This window comes from Erinaceus europaeus, chromosome 12, assembly GCF_950295315.1.
Source record: "Erinaceus europaeus chromosome 12, mEriEur2.1, whole genome shotgun sequence".
Taxonomy (NCBI): domain Eukaryota; kingdom Metazoa; phylum Chordata; class Mammalia; order Eulipotyphla; family Erinaceidae; genus Erinaceus; species Erinaceus europaeus.
In genome coordinates, this window is record NC_080173.1 from 14,706,313 (window position 1) to 14,725,499 (window position 19,187).

At 41.7% G+C, this 19,187-nt stretch overlaps 1 protein-coding gene across 6 annotated transcripts in view; it reads left to right on the forward strand.

Annotated features, from left to right (window-relative positions):
- The window catches only part of TNRC6C (trinucleotide repeat containing adaptor 6C), a 135,930-nt gene that overhangs the window by 95,949 nt on the left and 20,794 nt on the right, over window positions 1-19,187 (forward strand). For 4 of the 6 annotated variants that reach the window (XM_060202828.1, XM_060202826.1, XM_060202830.1 and 1 more), the window contains 7 exons: window positions 3,894-4,109; window positions 7,485-7,651; window positions 9,669-9,749; window positions 11,787-11,844; window positions 13,795-13,937; window positions 16,443-16,616; window positions 17,853-17,999. In XM_060202828.1, the coding sequence (XP_060058811.1) occupies window positions 3,894-4,109; window positions 7,485-7,651; window positions 9,669-9,749; window positions 11,787-11,844; window positions 13,795-13,937; window positions 16,443-16,616; window positions 17,853-17,999 (986 nt within the window). The remainder of the gene's footprint in view (window positions 1-3,893; window positions 4,110-7,484; window positions 7,652-9,668; window positions 9,750-11,786; window positions 11,845-13,794; window positions 13,938-16,442; window positions 16,617-17,852; window positions 18,000-19,187) is intronic. The other 2 variants (XM_060202829.1, XM_060202827.1) reach the window with 1 other exon arrangement.

Below are 19,187 nucleotides of genomic sequence, written 5' to 3' on the forward strand. Positions count from 1 at the left end.
TGCCTCTTATGGATAATTACAATTCTTTTTACTTTAAAAGAATCTGTATAAAATTAACAAGAATACGAAATTCAATCTAGTAATAAACACTGAACAATGAAGATTATTTTAGTAGTATTTATTTAACATACTCTTTTATTTATCCATTTTTTAATTGGGAGGATTGATAAATACACCTGTGGATACATGTGTAAAATTTCTCAGTTCTATGCATAATACTCTCACCCCCTAACTTCTCTAGCCAGAGCATTGCTATTTTAAGCAACATGCAGTAGTTATAAAAACAGCAGTGATCTAAGCCATCACACTGTTTGTGGATAACCCAGTTCCTCCTCCACCATCCTGTACTAAGACATGAAAGCCCCACCCGTCCTATACTTTGGTGCAATACGCCAAACCCAGTCCAAGTCCTGCTCTGTGTCTCCCCCTTTCTGTTTTTATTTCTCAACTTCTGTCCATGAGATCATCCCATATTCACCATTCTCTTTCTGGCTTATTTCACTTAACATAGTTCCTTCAAGTTCCATCCAAGATGAAGTGAACAAAGTGAATTTATTATTCTTAATAGTAGTATTCCATTGTGTGTATATGTACCACAACTTAGCCACTCATCTGTGTTGGACACCTAGGTTGCTTCTAAGTTTTTGGCTATCACAAATTGTGCTGCTTCGAACATAAATGTACACAGAATTTAAATGGGTGTGTTTGATTACTTTGGATATTTCCCTAGGAGAGGGATTTCCAGGTCAGAGGTTAGATCCATTTCTATATATCTGAAAATATATTTCTATATTCTGAGAGTTCTCCAGACTGCTCTCCACAGGGGTTAGGGGACATTCCCACCAGCAGTTCAGGAAGGTTCCTTTGCTCCAGCATTTATTTACTATCCTTTCTGATATATGACATTCTCACAGGATGAAGTGTTGTCTCATTGTTAGCTTTATTTGCATTTCTCTGGCAATGAATGACGTGGAACGTTTTTCATGTCTGTTGGCTTTTTGTAGCTCTTCAGTAAATATTCTGTCCCCATTTTTGGATGGGGTCATTTGTTTTGTTGTTGTTGTTGCTGCTGAGTTTTGTGAGATATATATATCTGCATGTAAAGATCTTCTTCCATTCTGTAAAGAGTCTTTGTTTGGGTGGTGGTTTCTTTTGCTATGCAGTAGCTCATCAATTTGATGTAGTCCCATTGGTTTATTTTTATTTTTGTCTTCTTTGAAGTTGGACTTGTGTCATTAAAGATACCTATAAAACTTAGATGGAAAAAAATTCTGCTGATATTTTCCTCTAAGTATTTTAGAGTTTCTGGTCTAACATGCAGTCCTTGATCCATTTGAAGTTCACATTTGTGTGTGGTGTAGTGGTTCCGCTTCATTCTTCTCCACGTTTCAACCCATTTTCCTGGCATTGTTTGTTGAAAAGACTCTAAATTCTCCATTTAATATTTTGGACCCCCTTGCCAAAAATTACATGTCCACAGGTGTAGGGGTATTTAACATATTATATCAACTGCAGATACTTGATTTGCCTCAAAGTACCCTTTCAGTTTCTCTCTGAAAATATCTAAAATAAAAATAAACTGTTTCTTGGGGTTGGGCGGTAGTGCAGTGGGTTAAGCACGCGTGGCAGAAAGCGCAAGGACCAGAGTAAGGATCCCGGTTCAAGCCCCTGGCTCCCCACCTGCAGGGGAATCGCTTCACAGGCGGTGAAGCAGGTCTGCAAGTGTCTATCTTTCTCTCCCCCTCTCTGTCTTCCCCTCCTCTCTCCATTTCTCTCTGTCCTATCCAACAACAAATGACATCAACAACAACAGTAATGACCACAACAAGGTTACAACAACAAGGGCAACAAAAGGGGGGGAAAATGGCCTTCATGAGCAATGGATTCAAGGTGCAGGCACTGAACTCCAGCAATAACCCTGGAGGCAAAAAAAAAAAAAAAAAAAACCTGTTTCTGCACACTTTTACTTTCTTTGAAATAAAGTTTGCACACCTAGAAAGGTTGTTTTAAAAATAACTAGCTATAATTAACATCGTCTCAGTAGTAGCACTTAGTTTTGACATAGTTGAATAATTTGTAACATTGCCTTTCAAAGAGTTGAAAATAAAAGAATGACAAAACCAATTTTAGGTGGGTTTTTTTAATTCCCTGAGGTAAATGAGTACTTTTTATAGCTGGTTAGTCCTTAGCAATATCTAGATAATTTTATCATCCCAAACATCCATTATTTCTTTTTTATTATTTATTTATAAAATGGAAATATCAGCAAGACCATCTTGGATAAAGGGGTACAATTTCACACAGTTCCCACCCATCCCTTGAAAGCTTTCCTATTCTTTATTCCTCTGAGACATCCGTTATTTCTATCAGCTATACCAATTCTTCTACCTTTGTTCCTTCAGTTTGTAAAACTACTCCCGATATACATCATTGTTTTCTGTGTAATTGTAGACAGCACTAGAGTTAGAAGTGACTTATAATAACTGATCAGGAGGCACTTCCCTGTTGTTGATAATAACCTACATTATATATTGCTCAGCATGGATTGATTCATAAATTACATTTTGGCTACAGAACCTGCTGTATTTAGTCATAAAATTAGTAAGTGTCCATGTCCCTGTTGACATGGTAATATCCATATTGTGATCAAATAATTTAAATTTCATGGTTCACTATGTGCATCGTATGCTTTGGTTAGAATTTTAAACACTCACATTTTTATCTCTGAAAAACTGTCTGTGTAACTTAACGGGCACAAACCATTAACATGCATGGTGTCAAGTGAGCTGATGAGCAGAAAGTAAATGATCAGAATTGTTTTTCATCTTTTTTCTTTATTGGGGGATTGTTTTACACTCGACAGTAAATACAGTCATTTTTACAAGTATAATATTTCTCTGTTTTCCACATAACAATACAACCCCCACTAGGTCCTCTGTCATCCTTTTCCAAGACCTACACTCTCCCCCTCCCACACACACACCCCAGAGTCTTAATACTTTGGTGCAATACACCAATAATGATCAGAATTTTGACTGAAGTTCCCATATATAACAAGTTTTTTTTTTTTCTCACCAGAGCAATGCATAGGAAGCCTGTGCCAGTTACCTCTTCTGTGTTTGTGTGCCACCACATTCACGCACCAGTCCTGACCAGAACTCTGTGGTGTCAGCACTAGACAAAGGAGCCAAGGAATATTTCCTAAACAACCCCAGGAATCAGTGTGCTAGAATAGTCTCTAATTCCTCCACTCTTTTCCCATCATTTAAGACAATACCTGCCTCAGCTCTTTCTCCGCTCACTGAGGGGTGCCTGGAAACACCTGCCTTGTCTTCTCACTTGATCTGACTGAGGTTCACAGTTCACACTTAACTCTGACACAGGATTAATTTTTTTTTAATTAATCCTTGGGATTGATGTACTCACCAAATAGAGCACATGCCTTGCCGCATGCACCACCCAGGTCTGAGCCGTTGACACTAGGCGGGACAGCTGTGCATGTGGGAAGCTCTGGTGCTGTGGGATCTCTCTCTATCTGAAGTTAAAAGCATGAGAAGAGTTGACCCAGGAGTGGTGAGACCACATGTGCCGGAGACCCTGGCCCCACAGAAATCAGTAAATACTTCCTGCTAAGTGACAAATACAGTGAATTTAATTGTCCTTAATACTTAGTAAACTTTCAGTTTAAGTGGACATAAGTTGGAAGTGAGAAAATTACACATTTAAAAGCTGAATAGATCTGCTTAGAGTTGATGTCATCTCCTTTTTTTACTTTCTGCTGAAGAGTCATTGTAAAGACAGTGTCTCGGAATTATTCCAAACTTGAAATTACCATTGTTACTTCTCTGATTTACTTTTAAAATTTTTTCTCTCATCCTTGGTGCCCTTTTCAGTGTCCTCAGGCTGGGGAGAAATGCCTAATGTTCATTCAAAGGCTGAAAACTCTTGGGGAGAACCATCCTCCCCGTCTTCCTTGGTTGATAATGGCACAGCAGCATGGGGCAAGCCACCCAGCAGTGGCAGCGGCTGGGGAGATCAGCCTCCAGAACCAGCAGTGACATTTGGAAGAGTTGGCGCTCCTGCTACTGCCCCAGCCCTATGCAAACCAGGTAAGTCTCTGGTCCACCTGCCCTGGCTTCACAGTGTAGGAGTCAATCAGAGGATTTGATCTAGAGAGCTACTATTTTTTTTTTCTTCACTTCTTGTGTGTGATTAATAACAGGCTACAGAATTGTAAGATTCCAATGTGTAGTTCCATACCACACGTACCAGGAAATCTGTATCCCCACCCTCTCACCTCCCAAAGATAACCACCATAGTTTAGAGAGCTACTTTTGATTGAATATCAGGAGTTAGTTCTTAGGACAATGTCCTCATTTTATTTGCACTTTAACTAACATTAAATCTAATTACTTTTTTTTTTTACTGTGTCTAATGGTAGACTACAAAGAAGCTTTTAGCAGAAGCTTATGAACTCTCCTTTAAAAAGTACAAAAATCTGCCGTAAGGATCCTGGTTCAAGCCCCTGGCTCCCCACCTGTAGGGGAGTCACTTCACAAGTGGTGAAGCAGGTCTGTAGGTGTCTATCTTTCTCTCCCCCTCTCTCTCTTCCCCTTCTCTCTCCATTTCTCTCTGTCCTATCCAACAATGACAACATCAATAACAACAACATTAATAACTACAACAATAAAACAACAAGGACAACAAAAGGGAATAAATAAATATTTTTTAAACAATACAAAAGTCTAAGTAATATAGCCTATCTGCCGGATACTGTTACTAGCAGCCACTCCTCACTGCGCAGTGTTGCTGTGCGCGCTGCCTTCAGTGGTCTGAGTTGCTGTCGCACCGAGCAGAGTCAAGCCTGCCATTCTCCTTCCTGCTTAGGCTCTGAAGACATTTATTACTTCATAGCAGTCTGGTGCTTCTCGCCTTGTAAACACACTCTACTTTGGGTTCTCTGGATTTGTGCTTTGTCTTTTTAAAAGAAAAACTGTACTACATCTTCCTCCCATTGTCTAAAAGTGTAGTAAGTTTGCATGTAAAACACACATTCTTTTTATTTTTATTTTACATGGAGCCAGGGCCTCATGCATGCACAATGCTGCTGAACAGCCTTCAACTCAATTTTTTTTAAGTCTTTAATTTAGAGAGAAAAAGGGCAGAAGAAGGAAGGAGAGGAAGAAACATAAAAACCCAGAGATGTTCCACCATCCATGGAGTTGGTTTAGGTGCAGCTCATGATGCCTCCCATATAATGAATGGCAGGGTTTGAACCCAGAACCTTATTACATTAAGATATGTCTTCTGGGAGTCAGGCAGTAGCACAGTGGGTTAAGCGCACATGGCACAAAGCGCAAGGACTGGCATAAGGATCCTGGTTTGAGCCCCCGGCTCCCCACACGCAGGGGAGTCGCTTCACAGGTGGTGAACCAGGTCTGCAGGTGTCTATCTTTCTCTCCCTCTGTCTGTCTTTCCCTCCTCTCTCCGTTTCTCTCAGTCCTGTCCAACAACAATGACATCATCAACAACAATAATAACTACAACAATAAAACAACAAGGGCAACAAAAGGGAAAATAAATAAATGTGTAAAAAAAAAAATCTGCTAAAAAAAATTTTTTTTTAAATGTCGGGGGTCGGGTGGTGGTGCAGTGGGTAAAGCGCATGTGGCACAAAGCGCAGGGACCGGCGTAAGGATCCCGGTTCGAGCCCCTGGCTCCCTACCTGCAGGGGAGTCGCTTCACAGGCCAGGCAGTGAAGCAGGTCTGCAGGTGTCTTTCTCTCCCCCTCTCTGTCTTCCCCTCCTCTCTCCATTTCTCTCTGTCCTATCCAACAATGAACAACATCAACAATGACAATAATAATAACCACAACAAGGCTACAACAACAAGGGCAACAAAAAGGGGGAAAAAATGGCCTCCAGGAGCAGTGGATTCATGGTGCAGGCACCGAGCCCAGCAATAACCCTGGAGGGAAAAAAAAAATGTCTTCTACCTACTAAAATATATATTCCTATAAATATCCAGATCTTATTTACTAAGAGGAATTTTGTAATATTCAGATATATAATACTTATATTAGCATAAATATAACATTGCTCAAGTCTGATATTAAAAATGTTAAATTTTGACTGTAGTAAATTCATGTTTTCTTTGGCTGTCACTGGATATCCTAGTCTTTGCACATGGCAAAGTGTATGCTCAAGCAGGTGCGCTACCACCCAGCCCCTGTGTCTTATGTCTTAAATGTAATTTTATTAGTTTTGTGTTTTCTTAACTGTGTTAACACTGGATTATATACTCCCAATATCTACCATTCTACTGGATTATTTAATCAGTTCTTCATACATTTTGTTAAAAATCCAAAGGGTCAGAGAGATTCTAGGTATTTAGAGTCTTTTCCCAGTTTGAAGAAATACATTGTTTTTATCATTTGTCATTGGCAGCCCAATTATGTGTCTGTCCATGTTGTATAAGCATCCTGTTTTCATCATCCAACAGCCTCCAGCTCATTGTGCTGCCACCTAGCTCTGGTCTTCCTCAAGTTCTCCCAGGAATTGAAAGTTTAAAGTAAATGTCATACCAAAAATAATCTTGTATTTGAATAAAAGAGAAAAAAAACAGCCTCCTAAAAATCAAAACTCAGTATTTCACCTATAGTTTCCTTTGCTAACGCCTCAGTCATCTGTGTCCCATTGCCTTGGGAGATTAACAGGCCCAGCCACCAACCTGCACTATTTCTTGTGATCCCTGCTGAGTCACATGAGGTCATGTTGGGGGGGCCACTGATTCATGTGACTTTTCTGCAGGTTTGGATTAAGCAGTGACTAAAACCACAGGAAGGACTGACATTTCTGGCTTTACATTATACTAGCCATCTTTGCCATGTAAAGAGCACCACTTTTTCCTTGGGCCTCCTAGATTTCACTTTAGATTGTACATACTTCAGCATGGTCTAGAAAACATTAAAGGAATTTGGAACAGCACAGACTACAAGTAGATGGAGTGGGGGAAATTCACATACATATAAGTATGCATTGGGTATGTAACGGGGAAGTGGAGTAATGAACTCGATTACCGCCCACCTCTTTTTTTAAATTTTTTAAAATTTATTCCCTTTTGTTGCCCTTATTGTTTTATTGTTGTACTTATTGTTGTTGTTGTTGTTATTGATGTCATCATGGTTGGATAGGACAGAGAGAAATGGAGAGAGGAGGGGAAGGCAGAGAGGGGGAGAGAAAGATAGACACCTGCAGACCTGCTTCACCGCCTGTGCAGCGACTCCCCTGCAGGTGGGGAGCCGGGGGCTCGAACCAGGATCCTTATGCCAGTCCTTGCGCTTTGTGCCATGTGCACTTAACCCACTGCGCTACCACCTGACTCCCAGCCCACTTCTTTTGTCCTTCCTCCCCTATATGACATGAGTGTAACAGTATTTGCTTTAGGGAAAGTGGAATTGGTAACTCTATTCACTCTCTTTCCAGCTTCAAAATCTATGCAAGAAGGCTGGGGCAGTGGTGGGGATGACATGAACCTCGGTACCAGTCAGTGGGAAGATGAAGAAGGGGGCATGTGGAACAATGTTGCCTCCCAGGACAGCACCTCCTCCTGCAGCTCCTGGGGGAATGCCCCCAAGAAAGGACTCCAAAAGGTGGGTGCTACACAGCCCCTACAATCCAGAGGTGCTTAGAAGCACATTCATGTGTGGTCCAGGAAGTGGCACAGTGAATAAGACCTTAGACTTTCAAGCATGAGGTCCCGAGTTCAGTCCCCGGTAGCACATGTACCAGAGTGGTGTCTGGTTCCTTCTCTCTCTCTCTCCTATCATTTCTCATGAATAAATTAAAGAAGAAGAAGAAGAAGCACACTCATTTACTGGTGGTATCACTAATTAATGGTAAAAGTAACTCTCCAGATGCTCTGAGGACCCTGTGACATTCCAAGGACACTTTAGGGGATTCTTGAGGTCAAAGCTTCTTCATTATGAGAAGATTTAATCTCTTCCACATGTGCTCTCTCTCCTAAACCTAGGGTAGAAATTTACCAAAACTGCAGACTGTTGTCATCACAACAAAGCAAATGCAGAGAGAGACAAGAGATACCAGCTGCTTCTGTTAGGGCAGAAAAACAAAAGATTTGCAAACATGTACAATGCAGGTCTTCTCACAATAATAAATAAATAAAAACTTTGGAAGATGTATTCTGGAGCCTGAGAGATAGCTTACTTGGTAGGGTGTGCACCTTGCCATCCCCATAGGCTGAAGTCCTGGCACCAGTGGGAGGTAATGTGGTGCTGAGGGAAAGCTCTAGTGCTGTGGTGTCTCTCCTCTCTGTGTGTCTATTTGAATGAAAAAGCAGCTTGGGAGCAGTGAAATCCACATGAATGAGGCCCTAACTCTGCAAAAATAAATCAAGACTGTTGATAAGGAAGAGACGCGATTACAGGCATTCAAGAGAGAGGTCTTTTAGTTAGCAGTTGGTCTGGCAAGTAATCCAATGAGTCATGGGACCAGAAATACCAAACTGGTAAATTAAGCAGCTGAGCAGTGGTGAAGTAGCCCCCTCCCTACCCCTAGAAGACTGTTTCCTGAAGGAAAGAAAGGAGAGAAAGCCTGTTAAGCAGTGTCACTCCATACTCTATTCATGGCAGGCTGAGTTCCTGTTTATAAGATTTCATTTTATGCTGTAGAGATCAGTGTGCTACTTGGCCATATGCAGTGCCAGGAATTGGGCCTCAGCCACATGACATCCACTGTACTACTGAGCACCTCCCAGCTGCAGACAGTCTCAGCTTTAACAGTACTGTTAAGAACATGGGCCAGGGGCGGGGGTGTTATGTGAATGCATCGCTAGAGTTCTTGTAGTGACCTCCTCCTCAGTTACGCTTGCTGTCTTTTTGTAGCTGACCTCTCTCCTTTTCTCCTCACCTTTTCCCTCATCAACTTTTTCCCATTTCTTTCCTTCTAGGCTATAACAATGCATACTTAATACAATTTTGTTCCTTGTTTCATTTTCATTTTGTCGGAACTAACATCTTACATTTTGTCATCTTTTAGAATAAAGCATATAAACAGGGAACAAAACGTAATTTTTAGTAAATGTCACCTAGTATTAGCACAAGGCCCAAAGGGATCATTTGTTGTGATTATTTGGTAGTGGAGGTACTACATAATTCGGTAGTGGAAGTACCACATATTTGTGATGAACTAAATTCATTCTTTGGGAAAGAGAAGAAATTTGTCTTGTATTTTATGTTTTGTTTTTTGGCAAGTCTTGCCCATGTAATTTCACTGCTCACAGGCCAGCTTTTTCACTCAGATAGGGAGAAAGAAGGAAAGATTTTACAACATTGGGCATCCTCCAGTGCCATGGCACCTTTCCTGGACAAACTGCATGGCAAGGCATGTAAACTGCTGTACTATCTCCCTGGCCCTTATCTTGATTTTTGAAGTCCATAAATTATACACATGACACAACCTACAGAGACACCCTGAAGCAGGCATTGCTTTTGCTACAGAATAATATTGCCAGGGACTTTGTGAGGCATAGCATATTCAACATCCAGTATGGAAAGCTGTCACCACGAGTGTAGGCATATTCCATTGCTGCAAGAAGTGAATTAACAGTGTGACTCATGAACTGTCCCCTTTGTCTACATTTTATTCTAGGGCATGAAAACGTCTGGCAAACAGGATGAGGCCTGGATCATGAACCGGTTGATCAAACAACTCACAGACATGGGCTTCCCGGTAACTAGTGTTTTTTTTTACTGCTCCCCACATGTACCCTCCAGTGTATGGCCTAACCATACTTTATCCATATTTGTATGTGTAATGAAAGAAAACGTTTTTGACGTATGCAAGTTTATTCAATTTTGAGGACCCAGGACCTTATACATGTGCAATTTTACCACTCCTGTGCCACTTTTTCATTAAGACAGAGATTGAAAGAGAGAGAGAGAGAGCGAGAAGAGGAGACATCACAGTACTGGCACTTCCCCCAGTCTTTGCCACTCTCGTGGGATACCAGGGCTTGAAGCTGGTCTCGTACATGAAAAGCCAAGCACCCCTCCCACCCCCCATGAGCTGTCTCTGGCCCTTATGTGTACAAATTTTAAAAGTAAATTTAAAATATAAGTAAAGCCCCTCTACACTCTGTATTTAAGGGTTTGTGTTTTTGGAAGGAAAACTTTTTATGTAAATTCCTTCATTTAATGGTGTGAACCCTCTCCCTCAACCCCCCATCCCCACACACACACCAGAGTCTTACTTTGGTGCAGTACACCAACTTCAGTCAAGTAGGGAAACTTCCTTGTGTTTGACTGTAATTAATTAAATGGATAGAAACAAAGAAAGTGAAAGAGAAGGGGAAGATGGAGAGGAAGAGACCCAGAGAGACATCTGCATCCCTGCTTGACCTATTGTGAAGCGCTCCCCCTGCAGGTGGGGACCGGGGGCTTGGACATGGGTCCTTTGGCATGGTAATGTGTGCTGACCCACCTGGCCTCAATGGGAAAACTTTTGAGGGATGAGATTGTTAATGAATCCTGACTCTCAGATCCCCCTTTTACCTAAGCACTTCTTGTTTGGGATTGAACTATGGCCAAGATACACAGCATTTCTAGCAAGAAAGGTGTAAGACCCATTCTCTGAAATGAAAAATGCTGAGCATTTTTAAAATTTTCATTGATTTCCACATGGTTGTATATTTGCTTCTTACTTATAATTAAATTCTTACTGGTTTATACATCAGTTGACAAAGATGACAAGAGAAAACTTGGTATGAAGTACTAGAGTTGATATTCAAAAAAAGAATTCTAACCAAACCTATCGGTAGTTTCAGATAATGTGTAGAGATACTGCTCTCAAAATGTATAGCAGTCACTTTAATGCCTAAGAACAAATAGTGAGAGTTTAGATAGTGAGGGATATAATGTCTGTATCTACCATGTGTTCCTATCTTTATTCAAATCTGTTTGTATTTTTATCACTGTGGGTGTCATTGCAAATAAATCAGAATGACCCCAGCCTAAAAAAGGCACCTGTACCTCCCAGTGGGCACAGACCTCTGACAAATGGCAGAGCAGGTATCTAGTGACCAGTCTCCTCTGTGGGAGACCCAATTAGGATGACAAAGAGGCCTACCAGGGAGTCCGGATTACAGTGTTGCCATTGAACAGTTATTTCTGTCTTCTGTTGGGACTAGTTTGGTCCCATCATAGAAATAATTATCACCATGAACCTGTTCTGTTTGTTTGTATTAAAATCCGTGGTGAAAAAAAAAAAAAAATGACTGAGAGCAGAGCCTGTCCTTGAAGTAGATAGGGAAACTCTATGCCCTAACTCCTCCTATGACTGTCTTGAAGTGACTCACACAAGAGTGGCCGGGTGGAGATGTAACTTCTTAGAACAGGAGTCTAGCCTTCCTTCTTGCCACCTGTGTCTCTAGCACCCCCCCCCATACTAAGGAAGAGTTCGTCCTTGCTCAGCTGTTGCCCCATTGCTGCACAGAAATGACGACAGGATGCTACAGCATCAGACATTTTCTATTTGATGTGTTAAATGGAGTACTTTCCTCTAAACATCAATTCGATTTTATCACAAGTACTTTTTCAGTTAGAAAGCCATCTATCTACGACCTCAGTCATGAAGGAAAATATTTTGTTTCTGAAACTTACTAATACAAGGTTAATAATAACCACTACTCTAAGTTGATAGGGATAAAACGCTCAGACCTTTCCTTTTGGTAGCACACCATTCTAATGAAAATTCTGTTTTCCTTCCCAGAGAGAGCCAGCTGAAGAGGCCTTGAAGAGTAATAATATGAATCTTGATCAGGCCATGAGTAAGTAAGATAATACACTTACAAAATACTTTCTTTAAAGAGCCCAATTTGTGAGATTCTGATTCCAGAAGCATTTTATTGCAGCCATGAGTTAAGGGAACTAGACCCACATGCCGGGTTTTACTCCATACCCATCAGACACTCGGGTCTTGACCAAAACAGGCTTGCTCGAGCCAGCAGAAGCATTACCATGGTAGCTGAGTACTCATTCTTTGAATTTGTTTTTCTTTCTCTCTTTTTCTTCCTTCCTTCCTTTTTCTTTCTTTCTTTCTCTCATTCTCTTCTTTAATTTTTTATTCCTGAGAGAGAGGTCAGAGTATTGTTATGTCATGTGTAGCTCCAACAATCCAACACCTGGCCACACATAAAAGCTTGACTGCACAGCCACCTGTCCAGCCTTGAGCACTTCTTATCAAGGAGCAAGCAACCCTTTTTGGAGCTCCTTTGAAAATACTATCAACTATGTTATCTCCATATAAGATACGGCCGCTTGCTGTTACTCGTGCTACTCATGATTTATAAAGTCACCATAAACACTGAATAGTAAATGCTGAGCCATTGGTCCTGGGGCGGGGGGGAATAAGAGTTAGGTAATGTGGCTATAAATTTCTTTGGCTTGTAGTCAGGTGCTAAGTGCTGTCAGCTTCACTGTCTTTTAATAATTAGCCATCTTTTTGTGAATCCACAAATTCACACTGATACTAAAGAAGTTGCTTGGCACTTCTAAGTGGTCTTACAAACAGAATCATCACTTCTCACATCCTTTCCACTTTCTTTTTTCTTCTTTTTTAAAATTATTTATTTATTTATTCCCTTTGTGAAGGGACCCCCCTGCAGGTGGGGATTCGGGGGCTGAAACCGGGATCCTTACGCCAGTCCTTGCACTTTGCACCACCTGTGCTTAACCCGCTGCGCTACCGCCTGACTCCCCACTTTCTTTTTTCATAGTGTTGACTCATTCACATTGAACTCATGGCCACTGTCTGTCAATACTAAACTCATGACTGAACAACATGTGTGTCTGGCATGTTTCTCTATAAGACACATCAGCCTTCTGCACTCAGGAATGCTTGAGAGCACTAGGCCTACATAGCATTTTGAACAAGGAAGGCACAAAAAAATACACTATGAGAAGACAGTCTTTTGCTATGTGAAAGCTGGAGTAAGAAGCCCAGCATTACCTTGTTTGACTTGAGCTAGGTATATATGTATCAGGCAGCTTCCATTTTCACCACTGGACATGTGTTCACAAAAGTGCCATGGTTCTGATTCAAATAAATTTTTATCAAGCACTTGTGAAGTGAATTCACAAGTTCAGAATCCACAAATAACATGGACCAATTTTATAATCATGTACATGTATGAAGACAGGTAGTGTAAGTTTCCAGGACAGAGAAGAGAGCTGGAAGGTAATTCTGACTCCTTAAAGTTGGAAAATAAAACAGTTAAAGTGAGCCAAACAATTCAGGTCACTAGACCGAAAGGCCCTGAGACAAAAGCTCTCTGTCGTCACTGTGCTGTATCACAGCATCCAGAAGAGTCCTTGCTCCTAATGAACTCAGTGACTCAACAGTCATGATTGTGGTGTAGGACAGAGGAGCTGGCTTAGGCAGGGCTTCCATGGTCAGTCTCTCCAAGAAAATGACTATTGAAATGTGTGTATAGAAAGGGATGTCCCTGGGGGGAAGACAGGCTGAGGGAGGGGAGGCCAGAGGAGGCCGTTGTGCCATTGTACTGGGAAGTACAGTTCTGGGGGGCTAAGGATGAGACGTAGCCTTATCCGGAACTGTCAGGACCCACAGCAGTGAGCTAAGCAGGGGCTGAGCATCTTGTTTTCTGAGAGTTAATGATTACTTCACCCTCCCTGAGGTCTGTTGACCATCTTATGCCCCACACTCAGAGCTAGTGCTCCCAGCATGTGTCCTGAGTGCTCTGTGTCCTGTGCTGCAGGTGCTCTGCTGGAAAAGAAGGTGGACATGGACAAGCGAGGCCTGGGAGTTTCTGACTACAATGGAATGGTCACCAAACCCCTTGGCTGCCGTCCACCAATCTCCAAAGAGTCTTCCGTGGACCGCCCCACCTTTCTTGACAAGGTATGAATTAAAGGAGTTTTGTGTTCATTTCTTAACGGGAGATATTTCTCATTTTACCTGTGTCATTAATGTAAGCCAGACTTAAAACATGCAGAACTGCAATGTTGAAGCAGCTTTTACCCGTAACATAATATAATGCACAGTAGTCCTCCCTTACCTGTGGGGACCCTGGGCAGATCCCTGTAACAAAGTCCTATATGTGGTTTCTTCTTGCATATACATACCTATGACCGAGTTTTATAAATTAGGGCAAGGATAGATAGATAGCATGATTGTTGTGCAAAGAGACTCTCATGCCTGAAGCTCTGAAATCCCAGGTTCAGTCCCCCATAAGCCAAAGCTGAACACTGCTCTGTTAAAAAAAGAAAAAAAACTTTTATAAAATAGACACAATAAGAAATTAACAATAGGGAGTCGGACGGTAGTGTAGCGGGTTAAGCATACTTGGTGCAAAGCGCAAGGACTGGAATAAGGATCCCACTCAAGCCTCTGACTCCCCACCTGCAGAGGAGTCACTTCACAGGCAGTGAAGCAGGTCTGCAGGTATCTGTCTTTCTTTCCCCCTCTGTCTTCCCCTCCTCTTTCCATTTCTCTCTGTCCTATCCAACAACAACATCATCAATAACAATAGTAACTACAACAATAAAACAACAAAGGCAACAAAAGGGAATAAATAAATATTTAAAAAAGAAAGAAATTAAGTTAACAGTAATACAAAATAATTGCAGTGTCATAGATATTATGTAAATGTGGCCTGCCTTTTAAAATACTTTATTGTGCCTAATATTTTCAGACCATACTTGACCCCAAGTAGCTGAAACCACCAAAAGTGAACCTCCAGTTAAGAAGAGACTAATGTATATGAATACTGAACTCAAAGAGACAGTATTATATTTTATATGGTGTGACTAAACATAAAAACTATTGAGTAAATTGAAAACCATCTTCATTTTATAGAATGAGCCTGGCTTGGTTATCTCCCTCAATTTTGTCCAATAAGCAAAAGGCATCAAATTTTTGCTTGACTGTGTTAATAATATAGGCACAGTTCCTCCCACTGGAAGTTAAGTGTCACATACTTAATGTCAGCAGTAGGGACCAGACTGGGTGGGTGTGGGTTCATGTCTAGAGTTCCAGGTTGGTCAGGCCACTTCAGAGATTTCTGCAGGTATCTGAAAGCCTCTAGGCCATTGGACCAGTCCCTTTATCTGCTTGGTCCTCGTCATATTTTCATGCATTAGTGCCCTGATTTCAAATCCAATCAGACTGATGAACCTGGGAAATAAAATTGGTTTAAGAAAGGACACGGGAGTCGGGCGGCAGCGCAGCGGGTTAAGCACAGGTGATGCAAAGTGCAAGGACCGGCGTAAGGATCCCTGTTCGAGCCCCCGGCTCCCCATCTGCAGGGGAGTCGCTTCACAGGCAGTGAAGCAGGTCTGCAGGTGTCTGTCTTTCTCTCCCCCTCTCTGTCTTCCCTCCTCTCTCCATTTCTCTCTGTCCTATCCAACAACAATAATAACTACAATAATGATAAACAAAAACAACAAGGGCAACAAAAGGGAATAAATAAATTTAAAATAATAATAATAATAATAAACAAGGGCAACAAAAGGGAATAGATAAATAATTTTTAAAAAGGACATGCACTAAAAGAACAGAGTTATGCAGATAACACTGGGCCTTGGCCTCTGTCCTCAGGAGTAAAGCATCTTCCACATCCTCCACTGAAGCTCAGGGGACCAGCCCGGAGGGAGGCTCAAACCTTCTACTCTGCACCAGATGGCAAAGTTAAATCCAAGATGCCCAGTTAATTGGAATTGCACATAAGCAGTGACTCATTTCTGGAGTATATATATTCTAGAATATTTCCAGCTTAACTCAGCATCCTGTATTTTTATTTGCTAAATCTGGCAACCCCAAGTGTGGGACCCGGAATTATTGCTTTGTTTTTAAAATGTGGAATAATGTTTCAGGATTGTGGATTAGATGAGATAAATTTTCTAAGAATCTTGCATATACTGTGACTTCAATATTTTTTAATTAATAGGACTGTGTTATATAAGTTATCCTATTACTGAGTTATCCTGTATGAAGCAACTATGTTGGTAGGTTAAAATCAGTTGAATGTCAGCAGAATTCAACCTAATGTATACAAGCCTTGGTAATAACTTATCAAAACGAACCGATTTATTTGAAAATAGTAGGTAGTTTTGCAAAGACTTTTGCCAGTATTCCCGTTTGTCTGCTGACTCCTACCCCTAGGCAGGATTACTGTGTATAAGAAGACTATTAGCTAATATATGTGTTTATAAACTCCTTTTATAAATGAAAACAGCATCTTAATCCTGTTTCTCTTTTTTCTTTTTCTCCCTCTTCTCTTTGCCCATGTCCTCCATTCTCTTATTCACACTTTTTTGATCTTTTAATTCTTTATTCATCCATATCCCTTTATATTTCCTTGGGAAACTGTTTTGTGCTTTGTCTGCTGATGGACACTGCACACAGCTCACCCTTTCTTTCTCCAATCAGGATGGCGGCCTAGTGGAAGAGCCCACGACTTCACCATTTTTGCCTTCACCAAGCCTGAAGCTCCCCCTTTCAAACAGTGCACTCCCTAATCAGGCCCTGGGTGGGGTTGCCTCAGGGCTGGGCATGCAAAACTTGAATTCTTCTCGACAGGTAAGGTTGTTGGGAGAGAGCTAGTGTGGTCTCTGTTTTACCTGCCATAAACATGTGTTTGAGACATAGACTTTCTTATTTCTAATGAATACTTAGAGTAAAATAAACTAAAAGTTAAATGTACAGAGGTAGTGGAACTACTAATAAGGAATTTACTGGTTCAAGAGTTGAATCCAGCTCTTGAAAATTAATCACGTTTTAGGAAATGCTTCAAAGTTAATATTTATTCTTACATGTAAAATTAAAACTGGTTGAATTAATATCTATGGTGCTAATTACTATTTGTCTTCAGATGCTAGATCCATTCATTAACCCAGATCATGTAGCCTTTCTTTTGACAAGTGAAATCTGATAGACACAGATCTGCAAGAAACCGCTGTGTTCCCTTCTTCCCCCAGAAATAGAGTTGACAGCTTTGGCAAAGTCCTCCATTTTCAGAGAGTCACTTTGGCTTTTTTTTTTTTTTTCTGCCTTTGACTCTCTCGGGGAAGATGAGAGTCAGCCAGATATTGCCCAAGGGAGCCACTGGGGATCTTGTTTGTCACTCCCTGTCAGTTGCCATGTTAGATGACATGGTATAAAATAGCGAGCGAGAACCTGTGCTTTCAGAGGAACCTCCCCTTTCACTGGTTTCACTGTGGCTAAGACAGACACAAGACTGTTGGGCCACCCCACTTGTCACAGCATCTGCTTGGGGAGACTTCTCTCTCCCACAGCTGACCTTAGCAGAGAGGGATGGTAGGTAGTTCAGTAGGAGTGTCGTCTGGGACTGAGTTCAGTGCTAGGTGACTCGTTCTCATAGAGCAAGAAGCACAACCGAAATCACCATTTGTCAAATCTTGTTGAATGGTTCTACTTCCTTTTTGAGAATGCTGCTGTTCTCTCAGGTTAATAATGCCCACACATTTCAGTACTCCTTAACTCATTTGGAAATGTGAACTTGCCAAATAGCAACATGGATTGCATTTGTTTGTGGCACTAAACTACTATCTTTTCAATGATTTTGATGTCCTTGGAACACTTTGAAACTGTTGTGTGACCTTTGTCATTGGAAAGCAGGCAGTGTCCTGGGTGGATTCCCCACTACCTAACCAATTTAACAGCATTTAATAAAAGCTCACGGTGGTACAAAGTGACAGTGTTAAGGAGACAAGGGCCTCTGCATTCATAATTAGAAAACGAGTTGTATCGCCCCTGCAAACAGTGTTCTGTAGCTCCCGCCCTGCGTCCCCATAGATCCCGAGTGGCAATCTGGGCATGTTTGGCAGCAGTGGAGCAGCACAAGCCAGGACAATGCAGCAGCCGCCGCAGCCCCCCGCGCCGCCTCTGAACTCCTCCCAGCCCAGCCTCCGCGCTCAAGTGCCTCAGTTTCTAACCCCTCAGGTCAGTCCTATGTCCAGCATATACCAGAAAGAGCTTCTATGGATGGCTTGCATTAGAACCTTCTGAAACACCTCCCTGTTAAGGCTTTCATGGTCAAATGTGTAAAGACCCAGGTTCAAAGCCCCCGTCCCCACCTTCAAAGGAAGAACAAGGGCAACAAAATGGGAAAAATGGCCTCCAGGAGTTGGATTCGTAGGGCAGCCACTGAGCCCCAGTGATAACCCTGGAGGCAAAAAAAAAAAAAAAAGTAGTAGCTATGCATAGCCTTCCCTGCCAGTCGGGAGAAAGGAGAGCCCAGGCAGCACCTAAATGTGTGCCAAGCCCTTGGAATCACTCAGGCCACTACCACTTATGACCCTGCCCAACCCAGGAGCTTTCTGTCTGTGCCTGAAGAGCAGAAAATACAGGCCCCTGGGTACAGGCAGCAGTCCCCGTCCCCACTCAGAAAACCAGTAGGCCCTCGGTGGTAGCCGTCTGTGTGCTCACTGTCTTCGTGTTGCTGCGTTGTACCATCAATTTTTTTTAATTGACTTAGCTTTTAGTTTAAATTCATTCTTTAAAAGAAAAAGCTTTACATAGGAAAATCAACTAAGTAACTAGTTTGTAATTCCTAGTAGCCATTAGAGCACATTAAAATAAGAAAATGTTCATCCATGTTTTAACCTAAAAACAATTTTCATAAATACTCTGCATAACTCATGTTATAAAGCATAGAAATAGCTGGTATATGGGCTGGGTGGTAGCGCAGCGGGTTAAATGCACGTGACACGAAGCGCAAGGACCTGTGCAAGGATCCAGATTCAAGCTCCCAGCTCCCCACCTACAGGGGAGTCGCTTCACAGGCGGTGAAGCAGGTCTGCAGGTGTCTGTCTTTCTCTCCACCTCTCTGTCTCTCCTTTCTGCATTTCTCTCTGTCCTATCCAACAACGACGACATCAGTAACAACAATAATAACTACAACAAGAAAACAAGGGCAACAAAAAGGAATAAATAAATAAATAAATATTTTTTAAAAGACGAAGAAAAAGAAATAGCTGGTGTCTGTCCTCTGCTTGGTTTAGGGCCTCAGGGCCTGAACCCACAGCTGAAGAGTTACCTGAATGGGAAAGCTATTGATAGTCAAGGTCAGGACTGGCAGAGCCACAGTGGATTTATATGTCTGCTTCCCGAAGATGGAACCATGAGAAG